Consider the following 15,608-nt stretch of genomic DNA (forward strand, 5'->3'; position numbering starts at 1 on the left):
GGACAAATTAACAGCTAAGAGTTCAATCAAATATACAATATTACTATAGTCATAGCCAAGCTGTCTTGTCATTTATGATATTACAGTGTGATAGGAGAATGATTTTCATGTAATTTTCCAATGTTTGGAGGCCTGCCAGTCAAAGAGAAGCAGCTCGAAATTGACTTTTTTAAGAATAAGTGTTGTTGAACTCTTCAAAGCCTAGTTTAAAAGGTCAACTGTAAAAAGAAAAGAGAAAGTACACAATATGTCACAATACAGCCCAACAAAAGAAGCTATTGTTGACTGAAAAAGACTTTAAATGTGCAATATACAGACTCAATACTACATATTATTGTTGTGTGGAACTGTTAATCTAATTGTGTTTGTCAAACGTGCAATAATGAGTTAAACCTCAAAATATTACTGCAAATAAGGTATCAATTTTATGAATTTCTATGACTTTCCAAAAACTTTTGTTAACCTGATTATTGGTGAAATTGATCCAATGATTTGCAAGAACCAGGGTAACTTGGGTTTTCTTTCAGTGATTCACTACAAATGTCAGTTCTCCTCTCATTACAGTTGTCTTGGAAGTGATGTCATAGTATTTTTGCCTCATACCAAGAATATCCCCATTTGGAATCTGGGTTTTGGGGCCTTTTTATTTGGAGTTGAATCAGATGTTAATGATGGGTTAGAGTCTAACCCATAGACGGTTGGTGGAAGCACCCTGAACATGGTGAGTTCAGACTGTTATATTTCTATTTTAATTGTGTGAAAACACCCAGTCATCACAGGAGACATGTAACATGACAGTGGGACTTCCTTTCACTATAAAACACTGGTGAGCAGCAGTGATACATACAAGAAGGACGCGGATGGCTTTAACACCAACACAGGAAGTCCCGTCTTCACCGCCTCACGCGCTCCTGACGTCACTTCCGTCACTCAGGAAAGATGGCAGCCGCCAGTCCGAGCGATTCTGGACCCAACGATCCCCGAAATGTGGTGATCAAGACTGAACCCGACACTGACGACTGCCTGGGTCTCGGACAGGACGGCGTCCCGGCAAAGCGGGACCCGGTGGTGTCGCTCCTGTCCTCCGTGTCCGGGCTGCAGCCCCTCGCCTGGTCGCAGGACCACCGCCTATCCGTCTGCACCTTCAGCTCGCTGGCCGTGATGGAGCTGGTGTGCGACGTGCAGAGCACCAAACAGGACCTGACCCTGCACAGGACCTCCATCCCCGTCCCCATGGAGGCCTACAATCTGCGGGTAAATAACCATTAATGCTGATCCCAGGTCGGGCTGGAACTGCAGCAAGAAGCTTGTAAACAAGGCAAGGAAACCAGCATGCTGCTGCATGGGAATGGCTTTAACTGTGGATATCTCACTCTGATTTATAGAAATAAACCGGACGTGATCAGAAATGAATAATCTAATAACTGTGGTCACAGCAACACGAATAATCAGGTTTCTCAATATGATTAAAATTGGATGTGCCTCATGAAAATCCATGTAAACACAGTCATCCATCCATCCATCCATCTATCTGATGTTGTAGGGGGGCATCTGAAGCAGGAATGAATTGCCCAATAACAGTTCAGATCAACAATAACAATCACATGACTGGAATAATTTTAATGTCATTTATAAATTATACTTTTTTAATATAAACTGTATTTACAAAATTCTTAAAGTCAAGTTGTTTCCATTTGTTTAGTTTAAGTTTATTTCATTCATTGTGAAAAACAATTTAATACAATACAATGCAGAACAAAGGTTTACAATAATTACTGGGTTACTGGGTTACTGAGAAATCTCATCCTGGGCCCCAGCAAAGCTGTCGGCTGGCCTGCTTGAATCACACTTAATGAATGTATTTCACAATAACTTAAAATCTACATGTTATAACATTGTAAACATCATAAAATATTGAAGGCGTTGTACTTACTTGATTCTTGACATATCAAGTTGAATAAGACATGGACCACTGATCATGTGAATAAATAAATACCACATTGTCATGGTCAGGTACCTAAACCTGATGTTTTAATATTACAACAGTGGGTTTTACAGGGTTAATAATGTCCAGGGTCACGGGGTGCTGGAGCCTATCCCAGCCTACTGTGCACGAGCGCAGGGTACACCCTGGACAGGTTACCAGTCTGTCACAGAGAATACACACACACACGCGCGCACTACTAATTCACTCACAGATCTCTCCGTGGCTGTCACCCTATTTACAGCGGTGATGACGTGCTGCTGATCGCTTATTTTTTCTTTTATGAGTGAAGTAACTACTGCGACACCAAATGCTATCATTTTCCTGATTTCCACCTCCTCCATGACTATTTCTCTCTCAGGAAAATTCTTTGCCTTCGTCTTTTCTGCCAGGATTTAGCTTCAAATGCCGGCGATCAACAGGCTGATTGAGGTGCAAAAATATTGACGAGGTACTTTGAATTGACCATTCATGGTGGAAAGTGGGCGCGTTGAAGGTGGGATATGAGCTGTGCAACCTTCCAGGTAGACTGTGAGTGCGTGCAGATGTGCGTACGCACGATTTTACCCATCCAAAGTTTTTTGGGCGCATGCCGTTTTCAGGTTTTGGGTACATTTCTAGTAAGAATCCTAGGCAATGTTTTATAAATGAGGCCCCTGGACCCCGTGATGTTCATACAAGCCGGAGAGACTGAGGCTGAGAGAGGAGGCAGATATGAGTGTGTAGATGTGGATGAGATCTGTGAGGTACGGAGGAGTGAGGTTTTGGAGGGCCTTCAATGTCACAAGTAAAATCTTTAAAGGAATGCGATGTTGAATTGGGGGCCAGTGGAGTTTATGGAGAATTGGAGTTATGTGATGGACGGAAGGAGTTCGGGGAAGGATCCGGGCGGCAGCGTTTTGAACCAGTTGGAGTTTATGGATAGATTTGAGACGGAAAACCACATAGCGGTGAAACTGGATATTATATTTATGCAACATATGGCCAAGGGAGAGGAGAGAGATAATGAAGAGTTGGTGCATATCTATGATGGGACTCTGCTCCCCTCTATTAACAAGGACAAGTTTATTTCCTATTTCACCATACTTTACAACGCATACACTTATGCAATAGAAGTAGAACGAACTGAAATGTTATAACAAAGCACATAATCAAGTAAGAAAATTCCTAATAGAAGAATTGATAAAGTAAAATCTTTATTAGAGTAAAGACATTTAGAGAGGTAAAGTCTGTGTAGTCCAAAATATTGCTTTGCTATACTGGGCCAAGGTTTCTTAACACTGTTATATCTTAAATTGTCAAAATGAATAATAAAATCACCCAATTTAACAACAGAGTCATGACGGTACACTAGTTTGCTGAAGTCAGAAGAATTATTATTAATTATTAGATTAATATTGTACGTCAGGAAGAGTGTCTTCGATGTTTAAGAGAGTCAAATTTGAGGGTGGCGTTGCTGACGCATGACATCACTTCGCCGAGTTATATCAGGGACCTTTTTACGGGTACGAGTACTCCGTGCAGTATCGGACCCGTTACTGTTTCTGTATCTGTGCCTCCCTTACTACGACAACAAAATCAATTGACTTATGTCTCGCACATTTGTTTGGTGAAAGGGTTATAGATAAATAAAAAACAAACCACAATGTATTTTAATTTGATTTATCTCCATAGTTGAATGTTTTCCTGTTCAGCATTGGCTGTTTGTTAGTTTGGTGTGATCACACTGCGAGTTCTGCTTGGCTTTACTTCCTCTCTCAATAACTTGTGTGGAAGACGACTGAGTATAAAGAACGACCGAGTATAAAATACAGCACTCCAGCTCACAGACGAAGGGGGAAAAGTCTTTTATTTTTCTTTGATAAAGACGGCTGGTTTCCTTTGAGTTGCACAAACTGTGATATTGTTGAATGTTTACTGTTGATTTTGGATGTTTGACAGAGACCTGATTGTTCTGATGGTACAAAAATATGGAAGCGGTTTATATTTTCCTTTTGAATGCTGCACATCCATAAAATCCAAACTTGGAAATAGAGATCCTTATATATCTGCAGTTTATTGATCAGATCATGCTGTATGTAACTTGGAATTTGTGTTCTCACTAACATACAGCCCCATTAAACATAAAGGAGACCATACGCCGGTCTAAACGTTTCGGGGGGGCGTAAAGTCATAAATAGATGCAGTGAATTTCTTTGACTTTTTTCTTCTTTAACTAGAGCATAACTAGTTGTGGATCTTTGAACTTCACATGAGAAAACAGGGAACTTGGCTGCAGCTAATCTCTGCTGAGATTTTTTTCCAGTTAATATTCTGCAGCAATAAAGCACTTGATCCAATACATAATTTGATATAAGTGATGGTTGGAATAATAACACCAGGCAGTTGTTTATTTGCCTGTATGCTAAAGTGGTAAATTGCCTCTATTAAGGGTAAATATATTGATGGAGCCTTCTGTCCGTCTTCTGTGTTTATTTCATGTGTAGGTTCATTTCCAGGGGCTAACTGATGCATAGCAAACAGAATGATATCACTGATGACCTGTGGGGGCAGTGCTGTGCAGTTTGGCCACTTGTGCAACCAGAAATAGGAACAAAGGAGTCAACTTCACTTAGGCCCCATTTACACAAGGTTTTCAAGTTGGGGCTATTATCATGTTTGTTGACATGACAATGTTGCTCGGAGCCACTGAAAATGCAACTTCTCGAAAGAAGATGGAACTTTTCCAATACGTTCTGACTGCGTCTCCGTGGCAATCGGGGGAAAACACAACTTTTTTGAAACTTTGATATTGCACAGCGGTAGTAAATAGTTCTGCACTTGCGCAAGTAGATAGACAAAAACAATGTTTGCCTCCAGAGTGTCATGACTCCCAGTCCATATTCTCCTGGAACTTGGTAGTTTTTAGTTGAGGAACATGAATAGTAAATCCAACTTTGTCGTCTGTCCATACGAATGTCTGTGCACTTGCCATTGTTAATATTTATATCTTATTGTTCTCTGCACGCATTAGTGTGTGTGGTTCCATTACAAAGCGACCAACAGCGCCAACATGTCGCCGTTTGTCATTTTCATATAAATTGTTTAAAAAAGGTTTTGGAAACGAAAATGCAAAAAGGATTTTGTTTCACTTGAGACGTTGTCGTGTAAACAAGGAGCCAACAGAAGTGTTGATCTCTTGGAGGACAGAATATATGCATGGACACAAGCATATCTATGACATTGCCTTCCCTGGACATAAAGACAACTTGGACAGCTTCAAAAGACTTTTTGAAGTTTATGTCTTCATGAGTAAAGTTGAAAACATAAGGCTGCTAGTTATCCCCAAAAGACCAAATTTTAAGTGCTACTAGAGACTAAATTTAGCAGCTTCTGAACCGGTTTCACCGATGTTTGAATTAGAAATGTTGTCCCACGTGAAACCAGCAATGTGCCTTTTATGGATGGAAGATTAACAACCGCACTGACATAAGGATGCATGACAACATTTGTAACGCACATAACAGTTTACACACGTAAAGGGAGCATATTTGAGGCTTCAGGCCGATGATCTTGTCCAACTAAAGTTTTAGTCGGATGTGGTTGAATCATTAATGTATTATATATATATTATATACTATTATTACATCTAAATGGTACAGGAGGATAAAAGATTATTGATAAACGAGGGCCTAGTTTGAGTTTCTGGTAATGATTGTTGTTTACCTTTTCATAGTGAACTTTGGCCTTCGCTGCAGCATTGTCCAACACGTGCTTTGCTTGCTCAGAGTTGGGCAGACCTTCGAAGCACGACCGTGTTTTCATCACCAACTCGAACAAACTGCGACCGTTCATAAGTTACAGACAGGTGATTACAAAACGACATCTGTGCGCATGTTGTAAAAGTGTTGCTATTTGTTTACTCATTAAGCAACTTGTACACAGGCCTCAGACACTAAGCCAAGCTAATATTCACTCGTGTGCTATTAGCTTGGCACCGATCGGCGTGTCTGTACTTTCATTACTTGCTAAACTGAAAGAAAGATAATTAAAGCGATAGAACACAAACGCTGATGAAAAAGAGGAACAGTTTTGCTGTGGAGAATTTGTCTCAGCGCAGCTGCTCTGGTGTGTAAACACCAGTGTTTATAGGTTCGCCTCCACTCCAAAAATCCACTTGGCAGATACAATATTGGATGTAGCTGAGTTTTATAATCCACCAGGCACAGTGGCAGACAGGCGAAGTTTGGTTTCCTGCTGTCATTTGCAGATATGATTAAGTGCTTTTAAAGAGGTGGTCGACTGAGCTGGGAGCAGTGGATGATGACACACGAGGCACAACTTGACTCTTTTAAGACCCGAGTTATCTGTCGTCTGATGGTACGGCTATAGCAACGGCTCAGGATGGAGTTTTCTGTCGTGAAGCTGGAGGACATGCTTGGTCTTTTACCAAAACGACCCAATTAGACGATTTTCTTTGAGGAATTTCTTTTCTAAGATTAAAAATCCAGATTTAAGTATCCAGTGATTTCTATCTTCTGTGCTGTAGAGCTGCAGGGATCAGCTGATTAATCCATTAATTGACTAATTAACGATTCAGTCTGACTTTCTTTTTGACTGTTTTCTAATAAAATATATTTAGATGAGGCTGACTACAGCTTCCCAAACTTTTTGCGCTCTGTTTCACTGAATAAAGCAGCAACGTCCTCAACTTAGCCTATGGGGAATTTATAGTAGAGACCTTTCATATTCCAGGAAGCCCCTCCTGGCCTCCATCACTACAACCTGGAGTCGCTCCACAAGTGGGTCCTAATACGCTTAGGTGCTGTTTGCATATTTTCAAGTTAAAATGGTAAATTTCTCTTTGAATTTTTGCTTATTTACGTGGCAAAGGTGTTTGGATTTCCTCAAAAAGGCACTCTGAGAAGCAATATTGTTTCCATCCGATCTTTCTGGTTTATACAGCACCTTGGAGCGACAGATGGATTTCTGTGTTCCACTGAATCATGACTGACCAAATAATTCGTGGTGGACCAGCGAGTTTGGCTTTTGGTGAAAAATTTGTGAAAAAAATGGTTTGAGCGTCTCATTAGATGGCCTCTTGGTTGTGACGCTGAAGGGTTGTATCAGGGTCGAGGTTGGAGAGATCCGTTTTTCTGGCATTGGTGATAGCTTGACCCAGGATCAGAAGTAGAATTTTGTCTAGATTTATTTATTTTAATGGAATTAGATGAAGCAGCAAAGAACAACGAAAACCTGTTTACTCTTGCATTACCTAGAAGTGCCAAACAATCAGAGAAAAGACTTCCTGATGCCTGAAAGACAGAAGATCCTGAGAGGAAATATAAGACGTAATTCAAATAGTTTTTGACACTAAAACTTTCATTATGAAGATCAAACTGCAAACAATCAGTGGGAAACTGTAAAACAATGGACCTTAAATAAATAGGATTATTTTTATCAGTGGGACTTAAGCTTGGCAATAAGCAGTGGAAGTTAAAAATACTTAAAGACTGAAGCTTCATTAGCTTTGACGATTATCATGTCCTGTCCTCGCACAGCCGCCTGGTTTGCATCTGTTAACTAAATAAAAATCATTTTAAAAGTGGCTCATAATTATAATGCAGTATTTAAGACATGATTGTGGAAAATCTTTGCATTGGCTTTTAATACCTGCCAGCATGGTCATATTTTATGTTGATTACATTTTTTTACATGTATATTTTCTTGCTGTTTATTGATGCTGTTTATTTTATTGTTTTATTGTATATCTTACTGCTGTCTCCATTTGTACGTTACTGTGCTGTTTTTAAGCTGTGAAGCACTTTGGTCACCCCTTGGGCTGATGGAAGGGCTCTACAAATACATTTTGATTTGACTTGAGCACATATCTTCTAAACTGCCGTGGTTCTCTAGAAAGATTACACAATATCTACGGTAATATTTGCAGATGCTGGTTTTAAAGATGGCCAAAATGACTTCCAATCATCTCTTGACTTTTAACTTTATCCGTTTGTGCTTTAACTCTCAAAGGTGGGGCCTCCTGCAGACCAAGCCAAAGCATTGGAGAAGTTCTCTACCCATCCCGATCCCACAGTAAGGCAGGTCTTTCTGACCGACAAAGTGATGAACCCTTCAGTCGGCGCGCACAAAGGAATAAAGTACGCCAGCTGGTCTCCGTTAGGCTGTGACTCGTATGGACGCTGTCTGATTGCGTGCCTCACGCTTGAACACAAACTCGCCATTTATAATAGCCACAAGCGCCTCGAGTGGAACCCGCTAGTCGACCTCACCCAGAAGTACAGTGAGAGGCTAAAAGAGCGAGGCTACGCCAAGAAGGACAACAAGCCCCCGGAAGCAAACTTGCTGGACTTTGATGAGCTGCAGCGGCGCTTCCGCATGCAGACACCTCTGAGAATGGAGTGGTCCAGTATTTACGCCACGAAACAGGTTCAGCCGGACAACCTGTGTGTGGAGACGGAGATGGTCCTCCTCGCCATCCTGATGGAAAACGGCGATCTCGTCTTGTGGAAGTTCGACCTGCCGGTTACGAACGAGGAGGATGTTAGTTTTTATGACCTCATCGAATCGGGCGTGAGCAGACCCAGTGACTTGGCGTGGTGGGAATACGGGAATGCAGATCGCCGGATGAGCGGCCTGATCATCGGGAGCGAGGCGGGGCCCATCAAGATCATGCCAGTTAGCTTAACGGGAGTGAAGGGCTACTTCACTCTCCGCCACCCGGTCATCCTGTGGAAAGAGTGCGACGAGATCGCCGTGGAAAACCTCAAATGCGTCCCAATGATCCACCCCATCCACAAATCCAGCTGCAGCCTCATTGTGGCGTCGCGCGGCTGTTACGTCTTCTGGTGTTTGCTCATGATTTCGCCGGCCGGATTAAACGTGCACAACTCTCACATAGCGGGGCTGCACTCGCTTCCGGTCATCTCTCTGGCAGTTAGCCACCACGGCGTGTCGGTGTACACGTGTGCCATCGACGGGCTGATTAAAAAGCTGACGCCCACTTTCACAGAGACCACTTTGATCTTCAAACAGGAGGACATGTTGCGTCCGGAGCATCTCAGTGGGAGACGGATAGAAGGGATCGCGGTGAGCCGCAACGGAGCCTACATGGCGCTAGTTAGCACTCAGGGGATGGTTGATAACCGTCACTCGGTTAACAGGACTTACCAGATCGACTTTGTGACTCTGAAAACGCCCGAGATGGCGGCGGCGCTGCTGCTCAAGTCCCCCACGCAGAACTTGTATAAAATGGCCGACTTGCTTGGCCTCGTGCGGTGGCAAATTTTGAAAGACAGGCGCATCCCCGCGTCACTGCAAGAGCAACTCGATCAAAAGATCCAAGAACTGGACTCGCCCTACTTGTGGCGGTTCAAGCTCTTTCTGGTGCGGGTGCTCCTCCAGTCGCTGCAGGGGCCCTCTCCAGATCACAGCTGGAAGCCCACGCATGCAGAGACAAAAGTTTTTGTCAGGGATAAGGAAGGAGAGGAAGCAGGAGACGGAGAGGAGGAAGAAGATCCCAACAGAGTGGAAGGCGAAGCCAGCGTCCTGAAACAGGAGAACCAGGACGAGCAGAGGGCGGAGGTGCAGGCCTGGATCAATGATGTGGAGACCCAACTGATGAGGCACAACATTAAGAAGGTGTTGGGGGTCATGTACCTGAACACATGGTTTGCGCAGAACATCAGCATACCGACCTGTGGCCTGGTGGATTATCTCTCCAAAGACACCAATGACAGAGCTTCAGAGGTAACGCGTCTTCTGTTTGATCATTTACTCAAAATAACGGCGCCTGTTTGTGTATCGGTCATTGTAATGTTCTGCTCTGGTTGTAGGGAAAATGAAAGGAAGTTTAGCAAAAAAACTGTTTGACCACGTCAATGCTTTCCTCAAAAAATTGACTTCATGACAGTTTGACTTAAAATTAGAGCCATGCAACTTCTCTTATAGGGAAGCTCATAAGTAATAAATAAATATCAATCTCAACTCGTGTAATAAGCTCTGCTGTTACTAGTAACAACTATTAACCCGTAGGGCTGCACAATGTATTAAAATTTTATTGCGTTATCAATATGCACAGTATAAATCTTGTAAAAAAAAAAGAACTGCAGTCAATTGTGTTGCCGTGCATTTATGTAAACAAAGGAACTTTAAAATATGAAGGGAAAAAAAGGAATACATAGTGAGTAATTGATTGACAGCCGTATTTATTTTAAACCTGGTGTCAGTTTCACAAGTTCTAGTCAGAGAAGGACACGTTGGAGTTTTGTGTGAGAAACCAAAATGATGATATTTGATATTTGAAAGTGGCTTTGATGCTGGTGTCAAATTACAAGTACTTTGTGCTGGAGGTTGGTTTTTGTTAAGAGAGGTTTTCTGAATGGCGGTGGTGTCTTACATGGAGAAAAAGCTAATACAAGTCTTCTTTAATGGACGCAACATGAACTATCCAGATTTTAGACATAGTTCTGCACATGCATGTTTAGTTCAGGAGCTTCATCCAGCCCAATTTTACCTTGAGTGGGCCAGACTGGCAAGATAGTGCCATAATGACTGTTAAATTCAAACTTGAAAGGTTTTCTTTGTTGTGTTTTCGAGTATACGTGATTAAAATGTCTATATTTTCACAAAATCAAACAATTACGATGGAAAATTAAGAAATGATATTCTGATAAAAATCCAAAATACAGTGAAACGTCTTCTCTTTACAAACTCACCCTGACGGTGTCAGTGTTGTGTTGTGTCCGCTACGCTTAAGAAATTTGTTTGAAAAAAGTCAATGTTTTCTTTGAAATTTTTACAAAGTATTGCTGGCCAGTTTTAGCTCACAGGCTTTATGTTTCACACCCTGGTTTAGCGTCTAATTAGAACAGTGGTGACAAAACCTTTTTGAATGTTATTTTAAACAAAATGTTCCAACGGTAATGTAACAGCGCAGCTCATTTGAGTCCTTTTTAATACAGCCATTTTGTTTAAGATAATCATATTGTCAGGTGGAAAAACCTATTGTATTTGTGTGCAACATAGTTAAAAATTGTCCTTGAAATAATTAGTCTGCTGTATTTGCCTCCACTTGCTCCCCGTGGCTCCCCGCTCCCTCCAGGTCCTGATCGGCCACATAAAGAACAAGCTGCACAAGCAGACGTACTCGGAGCGCTGCAGCCTGTGCCAGTCCGTGCTGCCCTTCACCGACCACAAGCAGGCCACCTGTCAAAAGGGACACATGTGGCTCAGGTAGAAACTCTCCCGCAACTTTTTCGAAAAGCTCAAACGGGCTTATAAAGGTAGTTCATTATGAGCTTTGGTGGTGCGAGGTGCGGCGGCGCTGCCGAGTCTGACAGCCGGGACACGGATTGAATCTTAATGCCAAATCTTTGACGGTTTATTTATCTTCGCCGCGCTGTAATCAAGCCTCCCACCTTTTGATATTTACCCATGCGCCACTCTCATCGTCTCATAAATATCGTCTGTCAAACATCCCTCCTGTCTCCTCCGGAGCGAGAGCGAACGCCTAGAGTGGGCACCGAGCGGGGGGATCTGTGCCCATCAGTTGCACCTCAATGCTGCCTCTGCTCTGCTCCTGGTGTGTGTGTGCGTCTGTGTGTGTGTGTGTGTGTGTGTCTAATGTATTTCTCCCGGTCTCTCTCCTCCAGGTGTGTGTTGTCATACCAGGCCTGCCAGTCGCTGACGTTCAGACGCTGCCTCCTGCTGGATAGCATCGCTAGACTGCCAGAGCCTGAGGGTAAGCGCCACTTTCCATCTCCCCTCCACCTCCATTTCACAGTCACGCTCCCGATCAGCCATCTCCTCCTGTCACCCTCAACGTCAGCCTCCATCTCACTTCAGATCGCCGCTCGACACGCCGCCTCCCGAAACGTAATAAACCAGAGCAGTCGTAGAAATTAGCGAGGTGCGTGTTTCTCAATTCCACCGCGCACAAGTCTAATTGACGAAGCTCCGTCTTGTGTCACTTCTCTGGCTGAAGCATGAAATGTGTCACTTCTGTCTCATTACTCACATTCTGGATGAAAGGCAGGCTCATCATTTCCGCTGAAGGAGTATAGGATCTTTATATAGCTTCATTCAGATCTGCCCACTATCAGGAGGAAAATAAAAAATTTAAAAAAAGCTGTTCTACGATTGAAAACAAAGCTCCCAGATAACACAACTCTTTTGGCAATATTAATGTTTCTGCCTGCCAACTTCTGGATGATTTTATGTCTTCAAGCCCAAATGCAAATGAATGTTTGACAGTCTAAATGGACATATGCAGCGTCTTGTTCCTGAAGCATCCTGGTTTCTTAAACAAAGAGTAATCTGGATGAGAAACAGCTCTTCTCCTGAGCCAGATCAAGAAAAGCTGATTTTCTGCCATGTATACAACCAACTGGATTCCTAATCAGCATGTGCAAAGCAAACACAGGTGTGACGGCAGAGCTGTGGGATAGAAAGAGACATGAATACATTCTCTGTAAATACGAGATAATGCAACGAAACGTGGCGTCTGATCACCTGCGTGTAGTCAAAGAAAAACCTCACGATGCTTTAAACTGCACTCTATCGTTACTCATGCTTTATCCATTAAAGAAAACAACAACATCAACCCAAACTTTTTACTATTCATCATATTCCCCTTATCCTGCTGGAGGTTTTTCAAGAAGAAGAAAAAATTCGCATGAAAATGTAATTGTTGGCTTTCTGTTTGCTTCCTCTTCGAGAGAAGGCCCTTATGAGCAGAACGCGGGGAGAAGAAATGGCGAAAGCTAAAAAAGAAAGGTGAATCTGTCAAAAAGAAAGAGAGTGAGCACAGAGAGGGTCGCATAGAATATGTCTTTGTAGAAGAAATGGATATATTTAGAGCTCAATGCATCTTTTGTGGTGAAAAACTGGTGAAGGAAAGTTTGAAACTTCAAACTGAAGCGGTACCTGTCCACCAAACACCCTGCAAAAAGAAAAGGAAGTCATCGTTACAGAATGTAACTAGTTTTCACATGTAGTTTGTTATGAGGTCCCTTCATTTTATTTAATTAAAAAAAAAAAAAAATTGGAGAATTGCACAGGGTGTGGTGGGGGTTCGCCGAGGTTTACAGTGGGAAGAATTTGGGAACCACTGCTTTAGGCAATATAGGCAAACGCTATAAGGGCAAGCAAATGTCGGGGCCTCCACCTCCAGGGGGCGCCACAAAATTGTGAAACAATTCAGTTATCTATATTAACTCTTAAAATAGAAAAGCTGTTTTAGATGTGAAGTAATGCTCAATTAATATTACTACAAATGATAATGCCGCGTAAGTCCTTCTGTATTTAGTTATTCCACAGTGTGAAATGTGGCTTATGTGGAGTTGTTCTGCGCAAACTTTGGTTATTTAAATTGTTTGATGTTGATTGTTGTATTTAGAATTTTGATTATTATTCGTTCACTTTAATTTTCTTTGCGGTAAGTATATTTATATTGTATTTCGGATTTTTTTGTATTCATTTGTGATTTTTTAATTGGGTTAGTTAAAAAATTAAAGACAATGGTAAAAACAATGCTATCTGATTATTTAAATCGTTGATGGACGGGGGACGCTGTGTAAAATCTCGCTTAGTGCACCACTCTTGCTTGCATTACCTGATTCTGTCATAATATTTCAGTCATATTATGGTCCATTATAATTTACGTGCGTCACAATACTATTTACAGCAAAATATACGAGGACCTGTCAGCCATCGGTGTTTGATCATGATGTTATTATTGATAATAATTAACTCCTGACACACTATTCTCACAATCACTGCACGAAATAGTATCACATTATGATTATATTTATATCTGCAGCCTGAACCGTGGTTGTTTTAAAATTTTACGTCTCCCCTCTGATTCTAGCCACGAGTAGGTTATCTCACCTTGAATTAAAGTAAATCAGTACATTTAGTTAGAAACAGGTTCAAATACATTTCTAGATGTGATCTGTTTTTATAATTGTAAATAATTGAAAGTTCTTGAATAATTGAAGTTATGCTTCACACTGACGTGGCCACATGCTGACTAACGCTATTCTCTGTATATCCCACAGCCACACATTACTGTTTACGTTTTCTCTTTTTCCATCGGGCATAAAAAGCTTAAAAATCCTGTTCGTCTCATTAACTTCTCATAGACTGAGTTTTTTTTCCCTGCATGTTTATCCTGATGGGTTAAATTGTATTCGCTTCTATTGTTGAATTACCTAAAACAAAATGTTAAAGTCCTCTTCACTAATTAATACACACATTTAGCAGGTTTTTTTCAGGCACGTTTGCTCTGTATTCGTTCTACTGTACATCTGCGCAGGCATAATGAATACGCCACAGTGACACAGTTGGCAAACAACTTCTGTAAAATAACAAAAAAAATCTATATTTATATTTACAAGTAATCTAATTCCATACTGGAGAGTTACGGTTAAAAACCAGCCTTGTTTTTGTTGATGGGCTTCATCCGCCTGCCTTCTTGATGCTTCCTGAGTGCTGGAGGCACGGCTGTCCTGGTCATTGCAGCCCATCTGAGCCAAAAGCTGACAGCTCTGTGGAAGTGTGGCATCTGTCAGAATCTGCATCTTCCTACCACCTGTCTGAAATGTCTGGCAGGTGATCCTCCGCTGCACATGTTCTCCACGTAGTTATTATCATAGTGCAGCCCGGTTCAGGCTGGGAAGGCTCCGTCCAGACTACATCTATTAGCAAAACGCGGAACGATAACGATCAGAGTGGATAAAAGCTCATCTTGCATGTGCGGGATGTGCACGTCAGTCGTGTCAAGCAGTCAGAGAGGGCCACCATATTTATCTTCAAACAATTCCTCTCATATTTCTGCATATCCATATTTAATCTTGACTATAAACCCAACTTTGTCTTTCCTCTCGCTGCAGATCCAGAGTGGATAAGGAAGATCCTGCAGGCTCCCTGCACGCTCTGCGACTCGCCCATGATCTAGAGCCGAGCGGCGGGCTGAAACCTGGAGGCGACCTCGCCGAGCTCCCCCACGCTCATGCAGGGTCCAATTTAGTCAGACATCACGGCTCCACTTCCTTTTTGTTTCATGTGTTTTGTTTGACTTTTTACGACTTTATATTGGTATCTTAAAAGAGCAAATAAAAAGCTTTGATTATTTGTCTGAACCCCTTATTTTACTCACGAGTGCGGGCTACAAAGACTGCCGAGGAAGCCGCCACCGGTTTGAAATGAATATTTCACTGAGGTAAAGCATTTTGGAGTCAAACTTTACAGATTTCTTTATTATCCCCTCCCCTCCTCTTTCTAAAATTAATTCCCAGTCAGACGCAGTGTTTGCACAAGGGTGCACAGAAACAAAGTTTAAAATGTGGTTATATGTGGAGGTTTTTATTATTCAGTAGGACTTCAGGGCACCATAAATAAGCTCCCTCATTTTCCTCATGTTGACTATATTTCCCAACCTTTGGTGTAGTTTTTATTGCAAGTAAGTGGAACTTATTCCGCTAGTCCTATTTTAGTGGAGTTTTTTCTTCCTCTTCTTTTTGAGTGCAACAAATAATACACTCTGAATAATACATACTCTGGAAAAAACTCAACATACCTACTTTAATTGGCACTGTAAAACAATTTCCAAGCCCTGGAAGGA

The 15,608-nt window shown here is 41.9% G+C and overlaps 1 protein-coding gene across 3 annotated transcripts; it reads left to right on the forward strand.

The window, feature by feature from the left end:
- The first annotated feature begins 928 nt into the window (after positions 1-928).
- gtf3c4 (general transcription factor IIIC, polypeptide 4) lies at positions 929-15,123 on the forward strand. Of its 3 annotated transcripts, none has more exons than XM_080476972.1 (5): positions 929-1,318; positions 7,997-9,733; positions 11,088-11,218; positions 11,638-11,726; positions 14,878-15,123. In XM_080476972.1, the coding sequence occupies exons 2-5, from the start codon at positions 8,090-8,092 to the stop codon at positions 14,940-14,942; spliced, it is 1,929 nt and encodes a 642-aa protein (XP_080333098.1). In that variant the 5' UTR covers positions 929-1,318; positions 7,997-8,089; the 3' UTR covers positions 14,943-15,123. The 3 variants fall into 3 exon arrangements, with proteins under 3 accessions (XP_080333098.1, XP_080333096.1, XP_080333097.1); XM_080476970.1 differs by having other exon boundaries at positions 935-1,254; XM_080476971.1 differs by lacking the exon at positions 11,088-11,218 and having other exon boundaries at positions 935-1,254; positions 14,878-15,118.
- The last annotated feature ends 485 nt before the right edge of the window (positions 15,124-15,608 follow it).

Source organism: Lipophrys pholis, assembly GCF_963383615.2.
Source record: "Lipophrys pholis genome assembly, chromosome: 12".
Taxonomy (NCBI): Eukaryota; Metazoa; Chordata; class Actinopteri; order Blenniiformes; family Blenniidae; genus Lipophrys; species Lipophrys pholis.

What these genes read in the sequence shown, in the direction of transcription:
- gtf3c4 (XM_080476970.1), top strand. Translation starts at nt 940, where the DNA reads ATGGCAGCCGCCAGTCCGAGCGATTCTGGACCCAACGATCCCCGAAAT. An exon ending in TGGAGGCCTACAATCTGCGG is followed by an intron (nt 1,255 to 7,996) that starts GTAAATAACCAT and finishes TAACTCTCAAAG; the next exon opens with GTGGGGCCTCCTGCAGACCA. An exon ending in AAGGGACACATGTGGCTCAG is followed by an intron (nt 11,219 to 11,637) that starts GTAGAAACTCTC and finishes TCTCTCCTCCAG; the next exon opens with GTGTGTGTTGTCATACCAGG.